General features: G+C 43.5%; 1 protein-coding gene across 1 annotated transcript in view; it reads left to right on the forward strand.

The window, feature by feature from the left end:
• Positions 1-303: 303 nt before the first annotated feature.
• LOC122797706 (biogenesis of lysosome-related organelles complex 1 subunit 4-like) overlaps positions 304-20,812 on the forward strand; it is a 181,850-nt gene continuing 161,341 nt past the window's right edge. Inside the window, exon 1 of the mRNA XM_044066240.1 lies at positions 304-392. Coding sequence (XP_043922175.1) covers positions 304-392 — 89 coding nt within the window. The remainder of the gene's footprint in view (positions 393-20,812) is intronic.

The following is a 20,812-nucleotide window of genomic DNA, read 5'->3' on the forward strand; positions in this document are numbered from 1 at the left end:
GGAAGGGTTCCCTCTGTCACCCCCTGAAGATGTTTCCTGTGGAGACAGACTTGAAATATTGAAACGGAGGAGTGACTGGAAGCCCCAAAATCCTTCTTCCGAGGAATCTGTTTTCCTGCAGGCTTTTCGTGCTTGACCATCTGCCTCTTGGGTGATCCCAGCTGCAGATGAGCTAGTTCAGTTTATGGTGCAGCACATCTGGAAGAATCCTGAATCTGTTGAAACCAATCCCATGGAGACCATATAAGATTCTATCCCCCCAAGGAAAGCCCAGATTGGTCTAAAGGTCTGCCAGTAGATGCAATGGTGGTGGCGGCGGCCACAAAGACAGAACTCACCAAAGAGAGCCATGCCGTTCATCCTCCTAACAGGGAGTCTCTGGCGATAGACAGGTTAGGGAAGCGAGTTTTTGCTTCATTGACCTTTGCCATACAGTCTTTGAACTACCTGGCATATTTTACTAGGCTCTAGAGAGACTTGATTTCTGAACCCTCCTGAACTTTATTAAGACAGGTGTCTGACTAGGTACATGACAAAGTTGCCTCACAGCTAGCAACCCTGGAATCGATATCAAACTCATCCATGAGGTTAATATCCCATGCAACTGAAGGGGCAGCAAGAGCTGTGTTCAGGTGTAGTTATGAGTGATTTCGCAGACCCCTTTAAGTCTTTCTTCCTTAACGCTTCAGTGGAAGTGTCTTCCCTGTTTGGCCGAAAGGTGAAGGACACTCTAGCCAGGTGAGAGAAGGATGGCAAGACCTGTCTGCCGTAGGTGTATGCTTTTCCAACCCCCCAATGTTCTTGCACCAGGAACCAGAGGAGTGGAAAGTTGTGGCACAAAAAGTCTGAGTCCTTTTTGTGGCACACGTGGTGAGTTCACCCCCAGAGGCAGAGGGGGGAAACTCTTCTGGAAGATGCCCCTACAGAGGCAGAGGGGGCCTGCATAACCAGGGATTCGGAGATTCTTTCTCTGGACAACCCTACCAACACTCTTGAAGAATGGCCCGATTGCTTTCCTCTGGAAGCGGTTGGGGGGTTTCTCTCTGCACCACACTGGCTGGCAGTTTAATAACGACCAACTCTTGGGTGCAGAAGATAACCAGAGGTTACCACATCCCACTTGATTCCTTCCCAAAGCCACTAAGACGAATTCCCAACGTTCCACCCAGTCAGAGGGAAGTAGCAGCTCTAGAGGTAAAAAAAAAAAAAAAAAAAAAAAAGCTGTATCAAAAAGTTATCCAAGCAGTCCCACCAGACCAGATTCTTTAGTGCCAAAAAATACAGGGGACTGGAGACCAATATTGGAGCCACAGTACTTTAAATAAACAAGTTTGTCACCCAAATAAAATTATGAAAGGTCACGGTTCAGTCCATTCTTCCATTTTTTGAAAGAGGCGCTTGGATGTGCTCAATGGACCTTCAAGATGTGTATTACCACATCAAAATGGACAAAAGCTCCAGAAGGCTTCTTTGCTTTCCGGCTCAGAGCCAGTCATTACCAGTTCTGTGCTCTGCCATTCGGACTCTCTACAGCCCCCAGAGTGTTCACCAAATGCATGGCAGTAGTAACTGCTCACTTGAGACTGCAAGGATTCCAGGTGTTTCCATATTTAGACAATTGGCTCCTCTAAGCCCCCACCAAGCATCTGCTAGTAATGGCCCTAAACTACTCTCTCTCATTGGTGAAGTTTCTGGGAATTTCTATAAATTGGGAGAAATGCAACCTGACTCCAACCCAAACTTTAGAATTCATACGGCTGGTGTTCAATACCCAGTCCTGTTTAGTCTCTCTCCCAGATCACAGATTATGAAGATTAAGGCTCCAGCTCAGAGTGATAATCTGTCAAAACATGGTATCTGAAGTAGGATATTCATTTGTCTGCAACCTGTGGGTTATGGATCCGATATCGGATCCGAACCGGCATGGTTTTCCAGCTATGGATCCAAGCTCTCAGCTCCTCCCCTCACCCATAATGCCCTGCTCTACCCTCATGACCTCGGATCTCGTTTGCCGCGCTGGTGACTGGATTTGGGTACATAGCTCTCAGCTAAGTGAACTCTTTTTCTTGTAAAAAACAGAGAATTTTTTTGGTTGTTTGACTGAATTTGTGTGAAAGTTTAGGTTTCCCTTTAATATAGAGTATTTTGAGTTTATTTTAAGTTAAAGTAAGTAAATTTTATTCCCTCCCCTCGCTGTTGCGTAGAGTGTGTGTGTAGGCCTGTGTGTCTTTTTGTTTTAAGTTACTTTCTGTAACTTTTAGTATATTATAGATTATGGCTGACCAGCCTAAATCTATATTTTCGAAATGCTCCGAGTGTGGCCATAAGCTCTCACCGGCTGATGGCCACACACGGTGTGTTAAGTGTCTTGGGGTTGAACACCTCACATCTGGTTGTTCCATTTGTGCAGGGTTCAACCCCAGGGCACTGAGGGAGCGGAGGTCCAAGCTGGTCTTGGCGGGTCTTTTGCCGCCGGACTCGGCTCCGGCCTCCGCTCCTTCGGGGACTACTGTGGCTGCAGTTGTTCCCCCTGTGGCACCACCTCCTGCTCCTGGGACTCAAACTCCCGCTTCTGGAGAGGAGAGGGATGCTGCTAAAAAGGACCGGAGGAGAAGCACCAAGCGGCGGGCCGAGACCTCTGTTTCGGCCCCGCCAGCCAAGCTGGCTTCTCCCGGCTCCGATGTCGGTCCGTCTCCTCCTTCGGCTCCGGTCCCCTGTGTGCTTTTCACCGGGTCCTGAGGAGGAGGAGACCCAATCTCCGTCGAGGCTATCGAGGAGGCACTCCAGGCCTACCTCGGTAGCCTCTTGAGATCTACCCATAGCCTTTCTGATGCTGATCTGGACCGGATGATGAGAAGGTTCATCCAGGCCCAGATGCAGATGGGAGTGCTCTTGCCTCCCCTCCGGGAGCTCAACACCCTTTTAAGCCTATTGCTCCTTCTCCGACCCGCTATCCGGGTTCGGAGCAGCTGGAGCCGAGCAGCCGGGCGGGAAGGTCGGAGCCGATAGTACTTGGTACCGGACCCGACCCTGCCCTCGAGTGCGTCGGACCCGATCTCGGAGCCTGGATCCGAGCTTCGGATCCGGGGATCAGTGCTCCTTCGGCGCCCGTCTGTGTCGGAGCGCACTGTCCCGCGGATCCGAGTGCCGCGCCGGCTCCGATCCACTCTTCGGATCCGAGGGGAGCCGATTGTCGGATCCTTTGGTCGAGGTCGGCTCCCTTCGGCCTTTGATGTAGTGGAGAGGGCTCTGTTGAGGGTCTCCGGACCCCGGCACTTGCCCGGCTCCGTCCCGCTCCCTCTGCACTGGGCCAGGCTTCCACCATCCGGCCCCTGGGACAGCCCGTTTCTGTGCCCCAAGTTGCTCCTATGGAGCAAATTGCTGCTGCGAGGACTCCTCTGACAGCCCCCAGAGGAGGCCCTCGCAAGCATACGTGCAAAAGGAGGCACATTGACTCCCGAGTCTCTCACGGAAGACACGGACTTGGAGGAAGGGAAGGCTCCCCACGGTCACCCCGAGGATGTCTCCTTCGGAGACATCATGGAAATGCTCCGTATTAGGGGGGGGTGGTCTGCCCCCAAGTCTTCCTCGGACGAGTCCGTGTTCTTGGAGGCATTCGAAGCGGGTCCGCCTACCTCTTGGGTGTCCCCCGCTGCCGAGCCCCTGGTGGACCTTATTACCACCAGGGCGTGGAAGGAACCGGACACCGTGGAGCCAATTCCCAAAAGACCGGATAGGATCCTTAGTCCGCCCTCCGACAGGACCCATTGGAGTAAGGGGCCTCCTGTAGATGCCATGTTGATGGCGGCGGCCACAAAGAGGGAACTGGCTCAGGAGAGTCCCTCAGTCCACCCACCGAGCAAGGAGTCTCGGATGATGGACCGCTTGGGGAAGCGGATGTTCAGTTCGGCGACCTTCTCGGTAAGGGCGCTGAACTATTTGGCACATGTTATTCGGATGCAGCGAGATCTTATTAAGGAATACGCTGCATCCCCCCCTGAGTCCATTTCGGAGGAGGACAGAGTTCTGCACTCCACCAAAATGGCCACTCTTAGGTCAGTTACAAATACTTCTATGCGGCTACTCTCCCATGCAGCGGAGGCGCCGCTAGAGCTGAGGGACAGGACTGGTCACTAGGCGTCAGGCCTGGCTCCGTCACTGCGATTTTTCTGAGCCCTTCAAGGCGTCGTTTAACGCCTTTGATGGTTCTGCTCTGTTTGGCAAGACCGTTCGAGGCGTTGACCCAGAGCGAGAAGGACGGAAGACGCTGTCTGCCGTCGAATCCGCTTCTCTGCACCCCAGAGGCCCTATTCTAGGAACCAAAAGGGTCAGAAGAAGATGTGGTTCCGGAAGTCGCAGCAGTCCCAGCCTGCTCCGGACAACCAGTCCTTCCGTGGCAGAGGAGGACAGGGAGGACGCCGCCCTAGAGGCAGAGGGGCTCCCAGAAACTTCGGGTCCAGGGAACCTTTCTCTGAACGGCCCGCAGCAACCCTGAGGGTTGCCCGACTGCTCTACTCTGGAGGCAGTCGGGGATGTTCGGGGCACCTAGCGGCATGGGAGTCCATAACATCGGACCGCTGGGTTCTCCAAATCATATCCAGGGATATCGCATTCCTTTCCTTCACCTTCCAAAGTTGAAGTCCCTCCCAGGCGTCCCACCCGGTCAGCGGGAGGCCGCTTTGGCAGAAATTGGCCATCTGCTAAAGAAAAGAGCCATCCAGCCCGTTCCCCAGACCAGATCGGATCAGGGTTCTACTCCAGATTCTTTTTAGTGCCAAAAGACGGGGGAACTAAGACCAATCCTAGACCTCTCTCTCTTGAATCTGGCAGTCCCCAAAGAAAAATTCGAATGGTCACTCTGCAATCTATTCTCCCCTTCTGGGAGAAAATCACTGGATGTGCTCGATAGATCTCAAGGACGCGTACTACCACATCCTGATGGACAGGCGCTCAGGAGATTTCTCCGCTTCGGCTGGGAGCCAGTCACTACCAGTTCGGGTCCTTCCCTTTGGTCTCACCACAGCCCCCAGGGTGTTTACCAAAGTACTAGCAGTGGTAGCGGCCCACCTGAGGCTTCCCGGCGTCTAGGCCTTTCCCTACCTGCATGCCTGCCTCCTTACCGCCCCAACAAGGCATCTACTTCTCTTGGCTGAGACTCCTTTCTCCATCTTGCTCCATTTCTGGGCATCACAATAAATACAAAAGTCCAACCTGGCCCACACAGCTCTTAGATTTCATAGGGGCCAGACTAGACACAAGGAGTTCTGAGCCTTCCTCACTGCGGACAGAGTTCTAAATCTGCAGCTCCAGGTGCGGGCCATTCTCCATTCAAGTTCTGTTCCAGCGGAGTTGGTCCTGAGGGCTCTAGGGTCCATGGCTTCGGCTATAGCACTTCTTCCTCTTGCCAGGCTCAATATGCGCATTCTACAGTGGACGCTCTTAGTACAGTGGTCATACCTTGCTCTCCCCATGCATCATCCCATAGCGATCAGCAAGGCTTGCAAGCGGTCCCTCTTGTGGTGGCTCCACTCCCGGATCTCCACAGGGTCGCCCATTTTGTGCTTCTCCCCTCTCGCCACGGTGACCACGGACGCCTCCCGCCTCGGGTGGGGGCACTTTTGGGCCGGACAGTCCAAGGCACGTGGAGCGATTCAGAGACCTTACTGCATATCAATGTTCTAGAGATGAGAGCAGTGCTCTTAGCGTTGCTAGCACTTCAGGACTTTCTTCCCTTGGGAACAATTGCGATTCAATCGGACAATATGTCTGTTGTCTGGTACATCAACAAGCAAGGGGGAACAAGGTCTTACCCTCTTTGTCGAGAGGCCATGAGAGTTTGGGAATGGGCAATCTCCACCAATCGCTTTCTCATAGCAACGCACATTCCGGTCGGTCCAACATCCTAGCGGACAAGCTCAGTCGCACCATTCTGACCCCTTACGAGTGGTCTCTCAATTGTCAAGTAGCGGAACGCATATTCGCACGGTGGGGAACACCTTCATGCGATCTTTTTGCTTCTCCCTCAAACACCAAGTGCGACAGTTTTTCGCTCTAATACCTCCTCCCGGAGGTACCCCAAGAGACGCTCTGGTGCATGCTTGGCCACCCGGTCTTCTGTATGCCTATCCACCCTTGCCTCTGATGCTGCAAGTTCTTCAGAAAGCCTCTCGGGTGAGTTGCAGAATGATTCTCATTGCTCCATTCTGGCCTCGACAGATCTGGTTCCCCTTCCTAAGGTCTCACTCGGTGAATCCTCCTTGGATTCTAGATCCCATCCCGGATCTGATATCCCATCCATCCTGCATTCCTCCTCCGAACCTGGACAACCTGAAGCTGACCGCTTGGCTGCTCCAGTTCCACTCTTGATAAGGACTCGGTATTTCTTCACCGGTAAAGGCTATTTTGGTGGCGGCTCATAAACCATCCACTAGAAAGGTTTACCGAAGCAAATGGAAACGTTTCTCTGTTTGGGCGGAGCGGCAAGGCCTAAATCCCTTCACGGTTCCTCTCCCTGTAGTGCTTGATTTTCTAACCTCTCTCTTTAATGATGGTGCCAGCAGTTCCACAGTCAAAGTTCAACTGGCGGCAATTTCTCACTATCACATTGGTCAAGATTCTAATCCTCTTATGTCAGCCAAATTGTGTAAAACATTTCTTAAAGGTACTTTTCTTCTCAGGCCCCCTATAAAACAAGCAGTTCCTCCTTGGGACCTTTCTTTGGTCCTACAGGCCTTGACCGCTCCCCCTTTCGAGCCCGCGGCTACGGTGGATCTCAAATTCTTGTCCTACAAGACAGCCTTTTTGGTAGCCATTACATCAGCCAAGAGAGTTTCTGAACTTCAAGCTTTATCAGCTAAACCTCCTTACTTGGTATTTCATCCGGACCGTGTCTCCCTCAGGACCAACCCGTCCTTCCTTCCTAAAATCGCTTCTGAAGCAAACATCAATCAATCCATTAACCTCCCTGTTTTCTTCCCTAAATATGAAAACAAAGGTGAATATAAGCTACACTCACTAGATGTTCACAGGCAACTTAGATTTTATCTCAACAGGACAGCTGGTCATAGGCAATCCGACCAGCTGTTTATTTCCTTTGCAAAATTCAATTTGGGCAAGCCAATTTCTAAAGTTTCTCTGTCCCGCTGGATTTCACAGTGCATTTTATTGGCTTATCAAGCGTCAGGAAGGCCCGCCCCAGGGAGTGTTCATGCCCATTCAACCCGGTCAGTATCTACCTCGGCAGCCTTCAAGGCTAGGATTCCTCTAGATGATATTTGTGCAGCAGCCACGTGGGCTTCATCTCATACATTTATTTCCCACTATAAGTTGGATCTTGCATCTAGGGGTAGAGCATCCTTTGGCTCAGCGGTCCTACGGAATATCCTTCCATGATGGCCGCCCAAGATTCAGGTAGCTGGGGACTCTGTCCCACAGGTTGCAGACAAATGAATATCCTACTTCAGATTTAGAAGTTATGTACTCACCATAACGTTCCATCTGAGTAGGTGTATTCATTTGTCTGCAACCATCCCGCCCTCCTATCCCCCTGGCCTTTCAGTTTCCTGCATATTCTTTGTTACCCTTTTTAGGGTATTGTTGCTTTGGCAAACTCGATCTGAGGTCATGAGGGTAGAGCAGGGCATTATGGGTGAGGGGAGGAGCTGAGAGCTTGGATCCATAGCTGGAAAACCATGCCGGTTCGGATCCGATATCGGATCCATAACCCACAGGTTGCAGACAAATGAATACACCTACTCAGATGGAACGTTATGGTGAGTACATAACTTCTAATTCAGCTCGAGAGGTCCTTCAACTCCTAGGTTCGATGGCAGCATCTATAACAGTAGCATCTCTTGCAAGACTTCACATGAGACTCCTCCAATGGCTCCTGTTGTCTCAGTGGGTATCCAAGTCATCATCCCTTGTCCTTTCAGATTCGAATAACAAATTGATGCAAACAGGACCTAATTTGGTGGATGATGCCAGAAATGGAAATTTGGAGCCGCCCTATTTACCCAGGGCGACTGTGACCGCAGACACCTCCCTGATAGGGTGGGGAGGCATTATCAGGAGATGACAGTCAAAGGCACATGGTCTGTTAGAGGCCAATCTGCATATAAATGTCGTAGAACTGAGGGCAGTGCTTTTGGCGTTGCAGGCATTTCAATCTGTCCTTCCTCCTGGAACAGTTGCCATCCAGTCAGACAACATGGCAGTCGTCTGGTATATCAACAAGTAAGGAGGAACCAAGTCCTACCCATTGTGTCGAGAGGTCATGAGTGTTTGGCAATGGCTTCCAACCACTTTCTGATCGCAGTGCATATTCCCGGGTATTCCAACGTGATTGCATACCAGCTAAGCAGATGGATCCTTCTGCCTCACGAGTGGTCCCTCAGTTTGAGCATTGCAGTGAAGATCTTCAGCCATTGGGGTCAGCCTTGCTGCAACCTATTCTCCTCCCTGTCCAACCACAAATGCAGCAGCAGCTACTTTGCCCTAATTCCCCTGCAGGGGGAGTCCCCCAATGGACGCTGTAATCCATGATTGGTCCACAGGACTTGTGTACACTTACCCTCCCCTCCCCCTGATTTCCCCCCAATTCTTCAAGAAAGCCCTTCAGTTGAAAAGCAAAGTGAGTATCGTTGCACCTTATTGGCCCCGACAAGTATGGTTTCCCTTCTCTGGCCTCGCTTACCATGTCGACCGTGGATTGTGGATCCTGCTCCAGATCTGATTTCTCATCCACAAGGGTTGAGCCCACCCGAACATAACCAGTCTCAAGCTGACAGCTTGGTTTCTCCACTTCCACTTATTGCCAGGCAGAGCAACCTTTCCTCCCCCAGTGTGTGACATTATTCTGGCCTCTCACAAGCCACCCACCAGGAAAATGTATCTTGGCAAATGGAGAAGGTTTTTAATTTGGTCTAAGCACAGAAAACTAGACCCATATTCGGCTCCAGTCACTGCAGTGCTAGATTACTTATCAAAATTCTTTGAAGGGGGAGCTGTAGCATCCACTGTTCAAGTTCACCTAGATGCCATTTCAAATTTCCATAATGGTTTCAAGGATTCCTTGTTAATCTCACACCGTCTGTCACATTAGGCCCCCAATCAGACAACCAATAGAACCATGGAGTCTCCCATTAGGCCCCCCAATCTTTGACACAACCTCCTTTTGAACCTGCAGCCACCTGTGACATCAAATTCTTATACTGGAAATCTTTTTCTGGTGGCCATCACGTCAGCTAGCCGCATTTCTGAGCTTCATGCATTACGCATAAAGTGCCCTTATTTGATTTTCCACAAGGAAAGAGTATCACTCCAGATGAACCCTTCCTTTCTTCACAAAGTTATTTCTGATTTCACTATTGACCTGCCAGTTTTCTTCCCTAATTTTTCGAATAAAGGAGAAAACTGTGTGCATTCATTAGACATGCACAGACAGCTGGGATTTTATCTTGATGGGACAAAAACAGTGCACAAGTCTGACCAGCTTATTTGTATCATTCTCTGGTCCTAAAGTGGGAAATTCAGTTTCTAAGATGACTATCTAAATGGCTCAGAGACTATATACTCTTCATCTACCGACCACTCAAAAAGCCCTGTACCAGAGAAAATCAAATAACACTCCACCAGATCAATGGCAACTTCTGTGGCTTTCCATTCAAGGGCTTCTATGGGCGATATCTGTGGAGCAGCAGCATGGGCTCCTCCTGATACCTTTATCACACATTACAAATTGGATTTGGTCTTCAGGGGAACAGCTTCCTTTGGTTCAATGATGCTTAGGAATGTTCTTCCATAAGGGCCGCCAAAGGGACGCAAGGTAGCTGGGGACTCTGTCCCATCAGTGATGAATGAAGATGAACATCAGATAAAGAAGTTGTCCCATCAGTGATGAATGAAGATGAACATCAGATAAAGAAGTTATGTCTTACCATAAAGTTCCATATGTGGTGTTCATCTTCATTCATTATATCCCACCCTACTTTCCCCTCCTAATGGCTCCTGGGTGATTGTTTAGGTGCAAATTCCGCTTTAGGATACTTGCTCAGAAACTGCCTCTGCTTTACTAATAATGGGCAAACTCTATCTGAGGTAACAGGGAGAAGGGTATTATGGGTAAAAGCTTAGCTCGATGGTTTTTGGCTGGTACGAGCTTTGTATAAGGCCGACTGTTCCGAGGACGGCATCGACAACCCATCAGTGATGAATGAATGAAGATGAACAACACAGATGGAACGTTATGGTAAGATGCAACTTCTTTTTCACTTTTTTTCATGCTTTATTACTGATGTTTTATCAGTTCCCAAATATTTGTACACTCCTTCCTGCTCAAGTTCCTTTATATCGCATTCATGTCCTAACCTGATATCATCTTGGTATTGCAGCTCTCCTGCTTTTAAATGTTGCTTTGCACATTTATTAAGACTAAATGTCATTCTTGCATAATCTGAGAAAGTTTGAACCACTTGCATTTTTGCTTTCAACTTCTCATTTGATGAGCTATGTAATTTAAGTCACCCTCAAAAAGCAGATGAGAAGTCTTTAAGCAAGTTTGTTTTCTGGGAGCCAAATTGTAACCACGACCTAACCTGTTAAACAGCTTATTGGGTTTAGGGCAAGACCAAACAGCAGTGACAGAATCGCCATGGAATATCCCCATTTGAATTTTGATCCATGGGATTATAATTTGCCATTTGGCATGGTTTAATTACAAAGTGGTTTGCCACTGTTTCATGGCTACTGTAATATAAATGATCGGTGTAGGATGTCTTGTACATCAGTAAGTGCACCTTTATCTATGAATGTGGGATGCTGTCAAATGCTTTTTTTGTAATCTGTCCATGCCATACTTAGATTCTTCCACTTTTTACACTTCTCCATTATGACTCTAGCAATAAATGATCCTTTGTTCCATATGACTTTCTTTTGTTACCCTTTTGTTTTGTTGCCATGATTGTTTGACTATAAAATCTGTCTTTATCAATGCCATTTTATAGTTTTCTCATAGTCAGAAAGCAAGTTATTGGTCTGTAGTTTTTCGGATTGCTTACAGGTTCATTCTTGAGGAGTATTGTTTTTCCTGTTAACCAGGTTAGTTTCTGTTTAGATACGCATATAAGTAGATCTTATTCGAGACTAAATGTTCATGTAAGGATGTTAATACTTTTAGCCAGAAGTTAGATACTGTATCTGGACCTGTGGTTTTCCATTTAGGAGCTTTTTCATTTTCTCTGCCATTACTTCATCCCATTTCATACCCTGTTCATTTGGATTCATTACTATTTTTTCTTCTACTACTACTTTCTATTCAGGGCTTCCTAGATGTTTCTCCAGAATGTGTGCTTTTTTTTTGTGTTTCTATTCTTTTTTTGCTGTAACCAATTCTCTATAAAATGCTTTGGATCATCAATAAATTGCTTATTTTGTACATTTCCTTTATATTTATTGTCATATCTTATAAGTTGTCTGCCTGTGCTACTATCTTTAGTGTATTATTTTCAATAGTATACACTAGATCATGGTTTGTTCTGATGCTGCTCACTGCTTTTACCACGTCTATCTTTCTAAGTATTTTTGTTGATCTGTTTCCCTCTTTTAGAGGACTTTAAAAAAAAAAAAAAAAATGACACTTCTTGTCATAATTGCTTTGTAGTTGTCTGTTCGATGCTTCCATAATGGCATTGTATTTCTTCCATTCCTTTCCCTTATTGCTCTGCATTTTTTGGTAAGACTTTATCTGTTAGTTTAGTTCCACAGTAATGTATCCTATTTACTTTTGTTATAGCGCACACATTTGTTAATAGTCCTAATTACTGTGTTCATCTGTTCTATCAGACTTCTAGCATTTTGGATCTTATTTTCCTTTTTGTAATCTATTTCTTTCATTGGTCTTTGTATGATTGTCCATCTCTTAAGTTAAGCAACTCTTCCCCATTGCTCATTTCTTCAAAAACTGAGGGCACATTCTTTGTTTCCTGTGGGAATTCTAGAGAAAGTTTCGGACCACCTTTCTGTGACGTATTCTCTTCAGCTGCATCCTGCGTCATCCATTTTTCATGTGGGGACTCATTGGCCCATCTCTCCACAACATTGACTTTGTCAGAGTTGCCACTCTTTCCTGCTCCTGCCTTTACTGTACAACTCCAACTGAACTTTTGTGCTGGTTTCCTACTGAATGTTCCAGAGCATCTTCATGTACTAAGTGATCGTGTGGTTTCCGTTCCACCTGTTTCTACATAATTTTGAGGAGTCTTTGTTCCATCATGCTGTAACATTACCCGAGTTGGATTTTCTGCATTAACTCTGAAACTTTGCAGGTAATCCATAACTTCTGTTTATATTTCTTTAATTTGTCCATTACTAATCCTCTTCTGCTCCCTCCCCTTTGTGTTTATATTTTTTGTATTCTGAAGTATTCCATATCTAGATGCCTTTCCCTGTATTTCTCTTCAAATGTCTTTGGTACTGCTTTTTTGTATTGAATAGTTTTGTTTCCTCCATTGCATAAATATTTCGCCATATCAGATCTTTCTTTCCCATGTCCATTTTCTTTTTATGTCTTTCAAAAATCTCTAGATTTTGATCTTTATATTTTTCACACTTCCTATGTTGCTTCTTTTTCCAAGTGGCCCAAACTTTTTGTGTAATGTTTTTCATGAATCTGGTGCATTAATGAACGCATGTTTGCATTTGCAGCTGTTGACAGATTTTCTTGTGCAAGTATTTTCCTTTCCTCTGATTTCGGTCTCTCTTTTTTTTTTTTTTTTTTTTTTTAATGTTGTCTGAAATTTTAGGATTCTTGTGTAATAGTAACAATAAATATTTGTTATCCTCTATAGTTGCAGTGTCCTCTCTATAGCTGTTTTTTGGCCTGTCAGTTATGTTTTTTGTGGACTATTTCCAGCAGGGAGGCCAGACAAATAGCAACTCAACCATGGAAGAGTAGTGGCTGTACTCATGATCCCCAAAATTACCAAGTTCCTTGCAGTGTCACAGAGGATGAACTCCACTGTCCTGTGTAGGAACCTCATTTATGCTACTTGTATTTGTACTTTTCTTCTTGGCCATTATTCAAAGCTTGTAAATATAAAGGAAGATAATGTCCTAGACTGGTAAAGTCAGAGTTTTAGTCTATGACTTGTGTCTCAATAGAGCACCGCACTCTAGTTTGATGCCTGCTGTATTACCATGGCTACCTACATTCTCTGGTCAAATCTCCGGAACTTCTCAACCTTCACTAGTGAACAAGACTCAAGTTGCTTAAATTCCTTCACCAGAGGTAGCTGCTTTCTCTATCTACAGAGAATAAACTCTGCCTGGGATCATGACCTTTTATTGTGCAAAGAGTTCTCTTGTGGCACAGTTGTGCTGTTTGTAGCTTTGCTACTGTTTGTCACCCTTTAAAGGTTAGCTCAAAACAAAGGGCCAGACAAGTAGCAATGCATATTTCCCCCCAAAATGGCTCATTTTAAAGTATGAGAACCCCTTCTGAAAGTGGGATACTGAGACGACCCCCCCCCTTTTGACAGACTTTGGCATGGCTAGCCAGGAGACTCTGATAGCAGGGCTGAACTGAAACCTGAAAATGATTCAGATCTGCCATGTGGGATTACGTGCCACAAGAAAGTAGTGAGGGTCAGATGTGATAAGTCAAGTGACAGAAAGGAGTAGGAAGCTTGATTTAGTCCCCTGCCATTGGAGGGGCTCTATTCTCTAAACCAGAATTCTGCCTGCAATCCTCTCCAGACTAAATTTGGTTGAATAAAACTCTGTTTAGACCTACTTCCATGATGACTACACCCTGATCAGTAGCTCCCTAGTGTGAAAAACTGAACTTTTACTGGCATTAACAATTTCTCATTTCTCATTCAGTTACTGTTCGTAATTCTGTTACTGAATAGAGGCAAGCAAGAACTGTGGAGAACAAAATGCACCATCTGGAATAATCTTGCAGTTTCACAAAAAGTAGTTCAAGTTTTGGCTTTGGTACATGAGATGGCTTTCATTAATTTTAGAGGTAAAAATTAAATGCACTTAATATAGTCCTTCACATCTCACTTAAATACAAGTCAAAACAAAAAAGGCTGAAAAAATGAAAGAAGCTTTAACTAGCTATTCAGTTGAGCTGGTAAAACCCAGAAATCAGAGGTTAAAATGAAGGAAAGACTGGCTGAGCATGATGCTTCTGAAGACCGGGTGTTTCAAATAATAATGTAGTTAGAACATGCAGAGAATTTTATGTTTTGCAGTACTAGTGAAAGTGGAAGGAATAGAGTGCAATTATTTTATGAAAAGACAAATACGCAACTGGAGAGGTATTCCACAGCAAAATTTAACTGAGAGGGTACATTGTGTGTATTCCAAATCTACTCATGAGAAAACAACCAAGACCTGCATTAATGGAGATGCAATCATGCCAGCAGGAAGATGCCCCTGGTAAAACTGTGGAAAATGGGGAAAAGTATTAAAAATTGGGGACAGTAGAGTATTGGTGGAAACCTTATTATTCACTGTACACTAGGCAGAAGAGAAGCAGATTTATCCTACCAGTCGGGAAATATCAAGACACAGGTGTGAGCTATATCCATCTGTCTCCAGAATTTATTTTTTCCTGGGGAATCAAAAGACAGCTTTGTATTCGTAAGAGTCCAGTGAGGAAACTCTGCCAACAGAGAGTGAACCAGCAAACCACAGAAGGCTCTGATTGTCATCTTCTGGCAATAACAAAAGTTCAATAACAAAGCTCATAATGAGTCTTTTTCCATGAAACCTTTTCCATTGTTCCAAAAGTAAATGTATGAGTGACAGGAAAAGCATAGGAGCCGACTAGTACTGGGAGTACTTGAGACTTGAACCAGAGACTGGTGTTAGGAGATTATTAAAGGCCTTCTTCCTAATAATCTCAGAATGACATTAATGAATAAGTGGGAGAACTGTTAAATATCAGTTCCGCAGATGTCAGATTAGATGTGTGTCGGTGATCTACAAGGAGACTGAAAAAGATTATTGGTGATGTTGACTGTGTTAAACTAATGGCTAAAGTATGAACCCCACTTTATTGTTTAGAAGGATATTGAAGGCACTGATGAAGTAACTGTTCTTAAAACAGTTTTTGCTCTTATTTGTGCAAAGTTGATGATGTAAAATCTACGTTTTATATTGTAAAGCAGTTTTGTATAGTATGCAATCGGGTATTTTTAATGTGATGTTGGGAGAGTTTTATCAGTGACTGCTGTATATGCTTGTGATATTCAAGTAAAACTATTTTCTTCTAATATATCCAAACTTTACACTGTAACACAATAAAAAAGACTGTGAATGTAAAATTGTGTTTGTGTTTTTATAGCAGTGAATGTCTTGACTAATGTCCTTAGTTTAAGTTGTAGATCTGTTTTAAGCAAATGGGCTTAAAAAGCAAGGGAAAGTGATGAAAAAGCATGACCGTGGCTCTTTCTTGCATTTGCAAAGTTATTAGCTGTTTTTTTTTTCATTAACACATGCTTTTAAGTTGGAGAAATGTACCTACAGGAGCAAGTAAGTAATCAAGAGAAGTCTGAACAGTGTGTCCAGGGTTCTTTTTGCATTTACAGAGTTAAGTTATTTTATTTTTTATTAGCAACCATTTTTAGTTTGAGACCTGCAGCGTACAGATAGAAGCAGTTAATCATGAGAGGTCTGAACAGAATCTTCTGAGTGAAATTTAAAAGGTGTGCTGTAATTAACTTTGAGAGGTACATTGACAAAGCAGTTCAGTGTAAATGAAGTTTGAAACTGTGGGAAATTAAAGTTATGCAAATAAATGCAGTACCAGCAGCCTTAACCTTGGAAGTAACATGCACTTAAGCGGTAATGCATGTGGGTGCAACCATTAATTTGAGGCAACTGCTTTTATTTGGAGGGGTAAAGGTCCTTTTTAGAAAGTGTACAGAGTTTTGCTTGCTTTGAGTTTAAAATAGTTAACTTTGAAACTGTACTAAATTTTCTGCTTCTCTGGTGGTTTTATTGAAGAAAAAGTCTGGGAAAACATGACCTCAATTAAAAAAAAAAATAGAAGAAACCACTTAATAAAATATTAAGATGACCGACATTAATCTGTGCATGTAAACTGAAATTTGGAAAATATATATTCAAAATAACTGTTTATAGTAGATGGAAGTAGTAGCTTTTTGTCAGAGTGGCTGTTCTGTCAATAATGACATGGACTGTAAATGGTCTTACAGGTATAGCCTCAAAACAGACTATTGAGTTATATTAGAAAGTCATGGGTACAAATAGCAATGTTACAGGAGACTTGTTTGGATGGAGATGACCATGTCAACTTGGCAATGAAAGGATTAGAGGGTGTGCATTCAGCAGAGTTTCAGGAACAAAGGGCAGCAGTAGTGATAGAAGGGAAAATATAGTAGTGGTAGATTTGTGATGGCAAGGGGTTATTGTCAGGAAAGAGAGTACACTGGTGTGTATTTATGTTCCACTTAAAACAACTGCTATGGAACTTGGGAGGGTGAAAAATGAGATTTCAGATGTGTATGTTGAAAGTCTGTCCCACTTCATATTAGCAGGTCATCGTACTCTAAAGCTTGTAGGTTTTTCCCTCCTGTTTTACTTGGTTGAAAAATGTAACTGCACAGATTTTGTATTGGGATTGCAAATCATAGTATATGTCAGCCAGTCTCCTACAGATTAGAATTTTTTCTCTACAATAAAACCTGCATAGTGATCATTTTTGCTGATGACAAGGAATCGAGTGACAGTGGGCCATTCTGAAGGAAGTATTTTGTAGTGGCGCACACACTTATTTGTAACAAAGGGACCTTGCTTTGTACTTGATGCTTCATTATACCTTTTTAGTTGTGTGCCATGTTGATATATTGTAGCGCTATTATACACTCAGGTTTGAAAAAACTTGCTGTTTTGGGTCTGTAGAATAGACCTCAGTTTGTTCCACTGTTTAAGGTGTGTTGTGGTCCCTTGGCATTTCAACATCTACTACTTTGTAGAAAACATTTTGATTATATATGTGTAAAAAATAAGTTCTATAATTTTATATGATGTGTTTCTGCACTTGTATAGTGTTGACTAGTTCTGGCTGTCCTAAACTACAAGTATTCCCATTGCAGACTGTCCCTGATCTTGCAAATGTACATATAGGCATTGAAGTGAAGTATTTTGTACAGAGATTTCACTGTAACATGAAGAAAAATAACCATTAATAAATTTTAGAGTGGTCCAAAGTACTTCATTTGGGAAGGTGTTACTCTGAAGATCTAAAGGTACCTGGTTTAACCCAAGGTTTCAGTTTAAAAAGTAAGTTTAGGATTCTTAAGATTCTCACAGATCAGTAGCTTAGTAAGTGCCTAAGGATGTATGAACTTTTCAGCAAGGAATATTTGCAGACTTGGACTGGAACCTGATTTGCAGTAGTGCAGGTGTGTCTGGGTAACTTGGGAACATTTAAAACAAAAACAAGAGGGTAGATTCAAAAGTATCTGAGAATGTTTGGTATAGAAGATGCAAATTCAGCAGCAGGAACTTGTTAGAATTTGAATATCATTTCCCCAAGTACAATAACTGGGCTTAACTGGATAGAAATTATATTTCAAAGGATCATGTGTATTTATTTGAAAGTTTGAAGACCTATCTAGTGATTTATATCAGAATATCAGGCCATGCACCAATAAAAACTAAGATGAAATGCAGGGTAGTGATCCAAAAATGAAGTACTGTCGTGTTCCTACTATTTAAGGAATGGATAGTGAAAATTTAATTAGAGAGCCGATATGGAAGATAAAATTACTTCAGAAGGGATAGCTAATAAGCGAGATAAAAATAAAATGGAGTTTATTAATGTGGTAGAAAGAAGTATTTAACAGTATTTTAAGAGGGGGGCTGTGGTGGCTGTGTTAACTATAGAGGGAAAATACCCTTCAAATTCATTTTCATATGTACCAGTTTCAATTTAAAACCATGATTAAGTGTCTGTCTGTACTAGGTAAGAGACTGGCAGAGGTACTGCCAATTTAGAACTGGATTGTTGATTTCAGGGAGGCAAATGTTTGACAACATTAATAGAAAAATAGTGATCAATAGGGAAACAGTACTGTAAGTTTTTGATGCAGAAAAAGCATTTGCTAGAGTCAGCTGAGATTTTATGATAGAGCAACAGTAGCATTTGCATTCCCCAACAGAATAATAGGTGTTTATCATGCTGCCAGCCCAGCTATCTGGAATTTTGTAAATTCTATGTCATTTGTGAATGTTAATGTGGTTTATACAGAACTGTATCTTATGTACTGAGTGTCAAGAATGTAACCACAGCATACCCTGCTGGGACATGGAAGATTAACTTGGAAAACTTAAGAATAGCTGAGGTTAAGCTACTTTGTAGGTGGGCCATAAACAACTGATGATGTCTCAAAATGTCAGTGCAGAAGTAGACAATGCCTAGAGCTAAAAGTTTTTTGTGTTGTCTTGGGGAGTAGTAATTACTAGCTTTCAAATACAAGTGTTTTATTGTTTTACGACTTCCAAGATCTGGCGAACATCTGAGAGAGATGTATTTTTGAGAGAGATGTTAAATTCTATTGGTTTCTGTTTTTTAGCCGTGGAACTGACTTCTGGTGACAAAAAGTGATGTCATCCAAACTAACCCAGCAGTAAAATGTGATATTGATTTAAGAACTCTCTGAGAGAGAGACTGTGTATTTTGCCTTGGACCTAGGAAGAACATCCACTCATCATCACCATCTGTACTTGCTCTGTAAGTAAGATTTGGGGCATAGTATCGCTTTTAGAAATAGGCAGGAATATAGTAAAGATTAGTTTAGATGCTTTCTGTATTTATTTGAGACTGTCCTGCAATGTTTAAAAATATTTCCTGTGATTCTGAACTCTGAAGTTACTGTGTTGATTTGACCGAGTGTTGTCTAGTTCTTAGGTTTAAACTTATGTAATATCTTTGTGGCTGATATTTTGAGCCATATTTATGCTTTTAGGAGTAGTTGCATATGTATTTGGTGGCACTGTGCAGGCGACTCCTAAATAGCCTGGCAAGTGTTGGTCAAAACTGCCAATTGGATAATAGTAACACCACACAGTAGGATTGGACACCTTTTGTAAGGGCCTTTTATAGTAGCTGATAAGGGTGGCTGGTGGCAGCTGGAGCTAGCATATAGTCTGGGCAAAAGGGGGCATAGCTAGTAAACCTGTGCCAGCCTTCCACAGATGTCTGTTTGCAAATCAAATCTCTGTGTGTGTGTGTCTCAGCTACTTGGGCAGGGACACGAAGCACTGGCTGGTTAGAGGGTGCCAGAGTCTTTCTTGGCCACTCAGCTGAAATCTCAACCCTATAGCTGTGCCAGTGGGGAGTCTTATTGTGGATCTGAAGAAAGATGGAGAAACCAGTCCCAGACTGACTGTGGTCTCTGTGCTCTTAAGGGGAATTGCACTTTACTGTTGGTGTACTTGTAATTCTCCCAGTGTGTACGTTCCCTAGCTGTTGCCAGTGGTGAGGATTGAGGCTCCTTGATTACTGGGCCAGAGCAGGGGTGTCACAGGGTTAATACAAGGATATGTGATGAATCAGAAATAAGAATTGGTGATGGGATTCCTCTTTGACAAACTGAACAGAGGATCTAGGCAAGGCTGTTGCCTTTCCCTTCATTTGCTTTATATTTAGAGATGTTCAGCAAATAAAATTGGGACAAGCTAATTCAAGGCTAGAACTGGTATGTTAATCAAGAAAAGTCAACTTAATTTGCAGATGTTTTTGTACTTGAGGAATCCATAAAAAGGACATGTCCATGTTGAGCATTTTGAGATAGTTTCAGTTTTTCCAAGATACAAAATAAAGATAAAAGGCTGTGATGTTTAAACTATTTATCCACTCATGAATTGGTTCAGCAGTACCCATACTTATGGGGACATAAGATGAAGTACTTGGGTGCATTGATTAAAAGTTTTTTTTTATTACAGCAGCTAAGGATATGTGGGAAGAGACTAGACTAAAGCTAATACAAAACTTGAAAATCTAGAAACTCTTGATTTGTGGATAAAAAGATGCAAGCAAAATGTTTTAGTCCCTGTAGTCTTAGATGCAGGTCAGGTGTGTTCTTGCCAACCAGTGAATTGTAGATTTGTGAAAAGTTGAAAGAATTTTATTTGAGAATGGATGGATGAAGACAGAAGGTAAGTGGAATAAGTTAATGCTCCCATAGAACACTGGTTTAGAGTTGCTTTTAAATGACATGGTTAAGGCTTGTCTGTACAACTGTAGCTGAAGGTTATAAATCCTAAGAGAAAGGCTTATGATGAAATGGGGAGCGAGTTGCATCTAATCAAAATCCATTTTCACGAGATGAAACTTGTGAGTTTAAATACCTGAACGGCAAATTGCCATTGCAGCAGCTGTTTTGGAGGAACTGTTAATTTTCAGCAAATTAGTCAAATGCATTAAACAGTACTAGCTTTTGAAAGTCTCTGGCTTTCGGGACTATATCAGATTATCGAAGAGGTATTACAGAGAATGCCTCTTCATCGACAAAAAGAGGGAACCGCGAATTATGTTAATGGCCAAATCAGTGATTTTTCTAGGGAAAAAAAAAATGCTTGGCCATCAGTGTAAATTTGCCCCTTTTACCCACTGTAGTGCGATCTCGGAATTGGTATATTTTATGGGGTGTGGGGGGTGAAGCCCTTCACTTTGAGCTGTTTAATGGTATTTTGTTTCTGGCCAGATCAGTGATATTTTCCCTAAGGAAAAAAATGCTTATTTGGCCATTAAGCGTCAGTCATAAAGCATTGCATT

The sequence above is a fragment of the Protopterus annectens genome, chromosome 3.part1, assembly GCF_019279795.1.
Source record: "Protopterus annectens isolate FY-2018-M chromosome 3.part1, PAN1.0, whole genome shotgun sequence".
Lineage (NCBI taxonomy): Eukaryota > Metazoa > Chordata > Ceratodontiformes > Protopteridae > Protopterus > Protopterus annectens.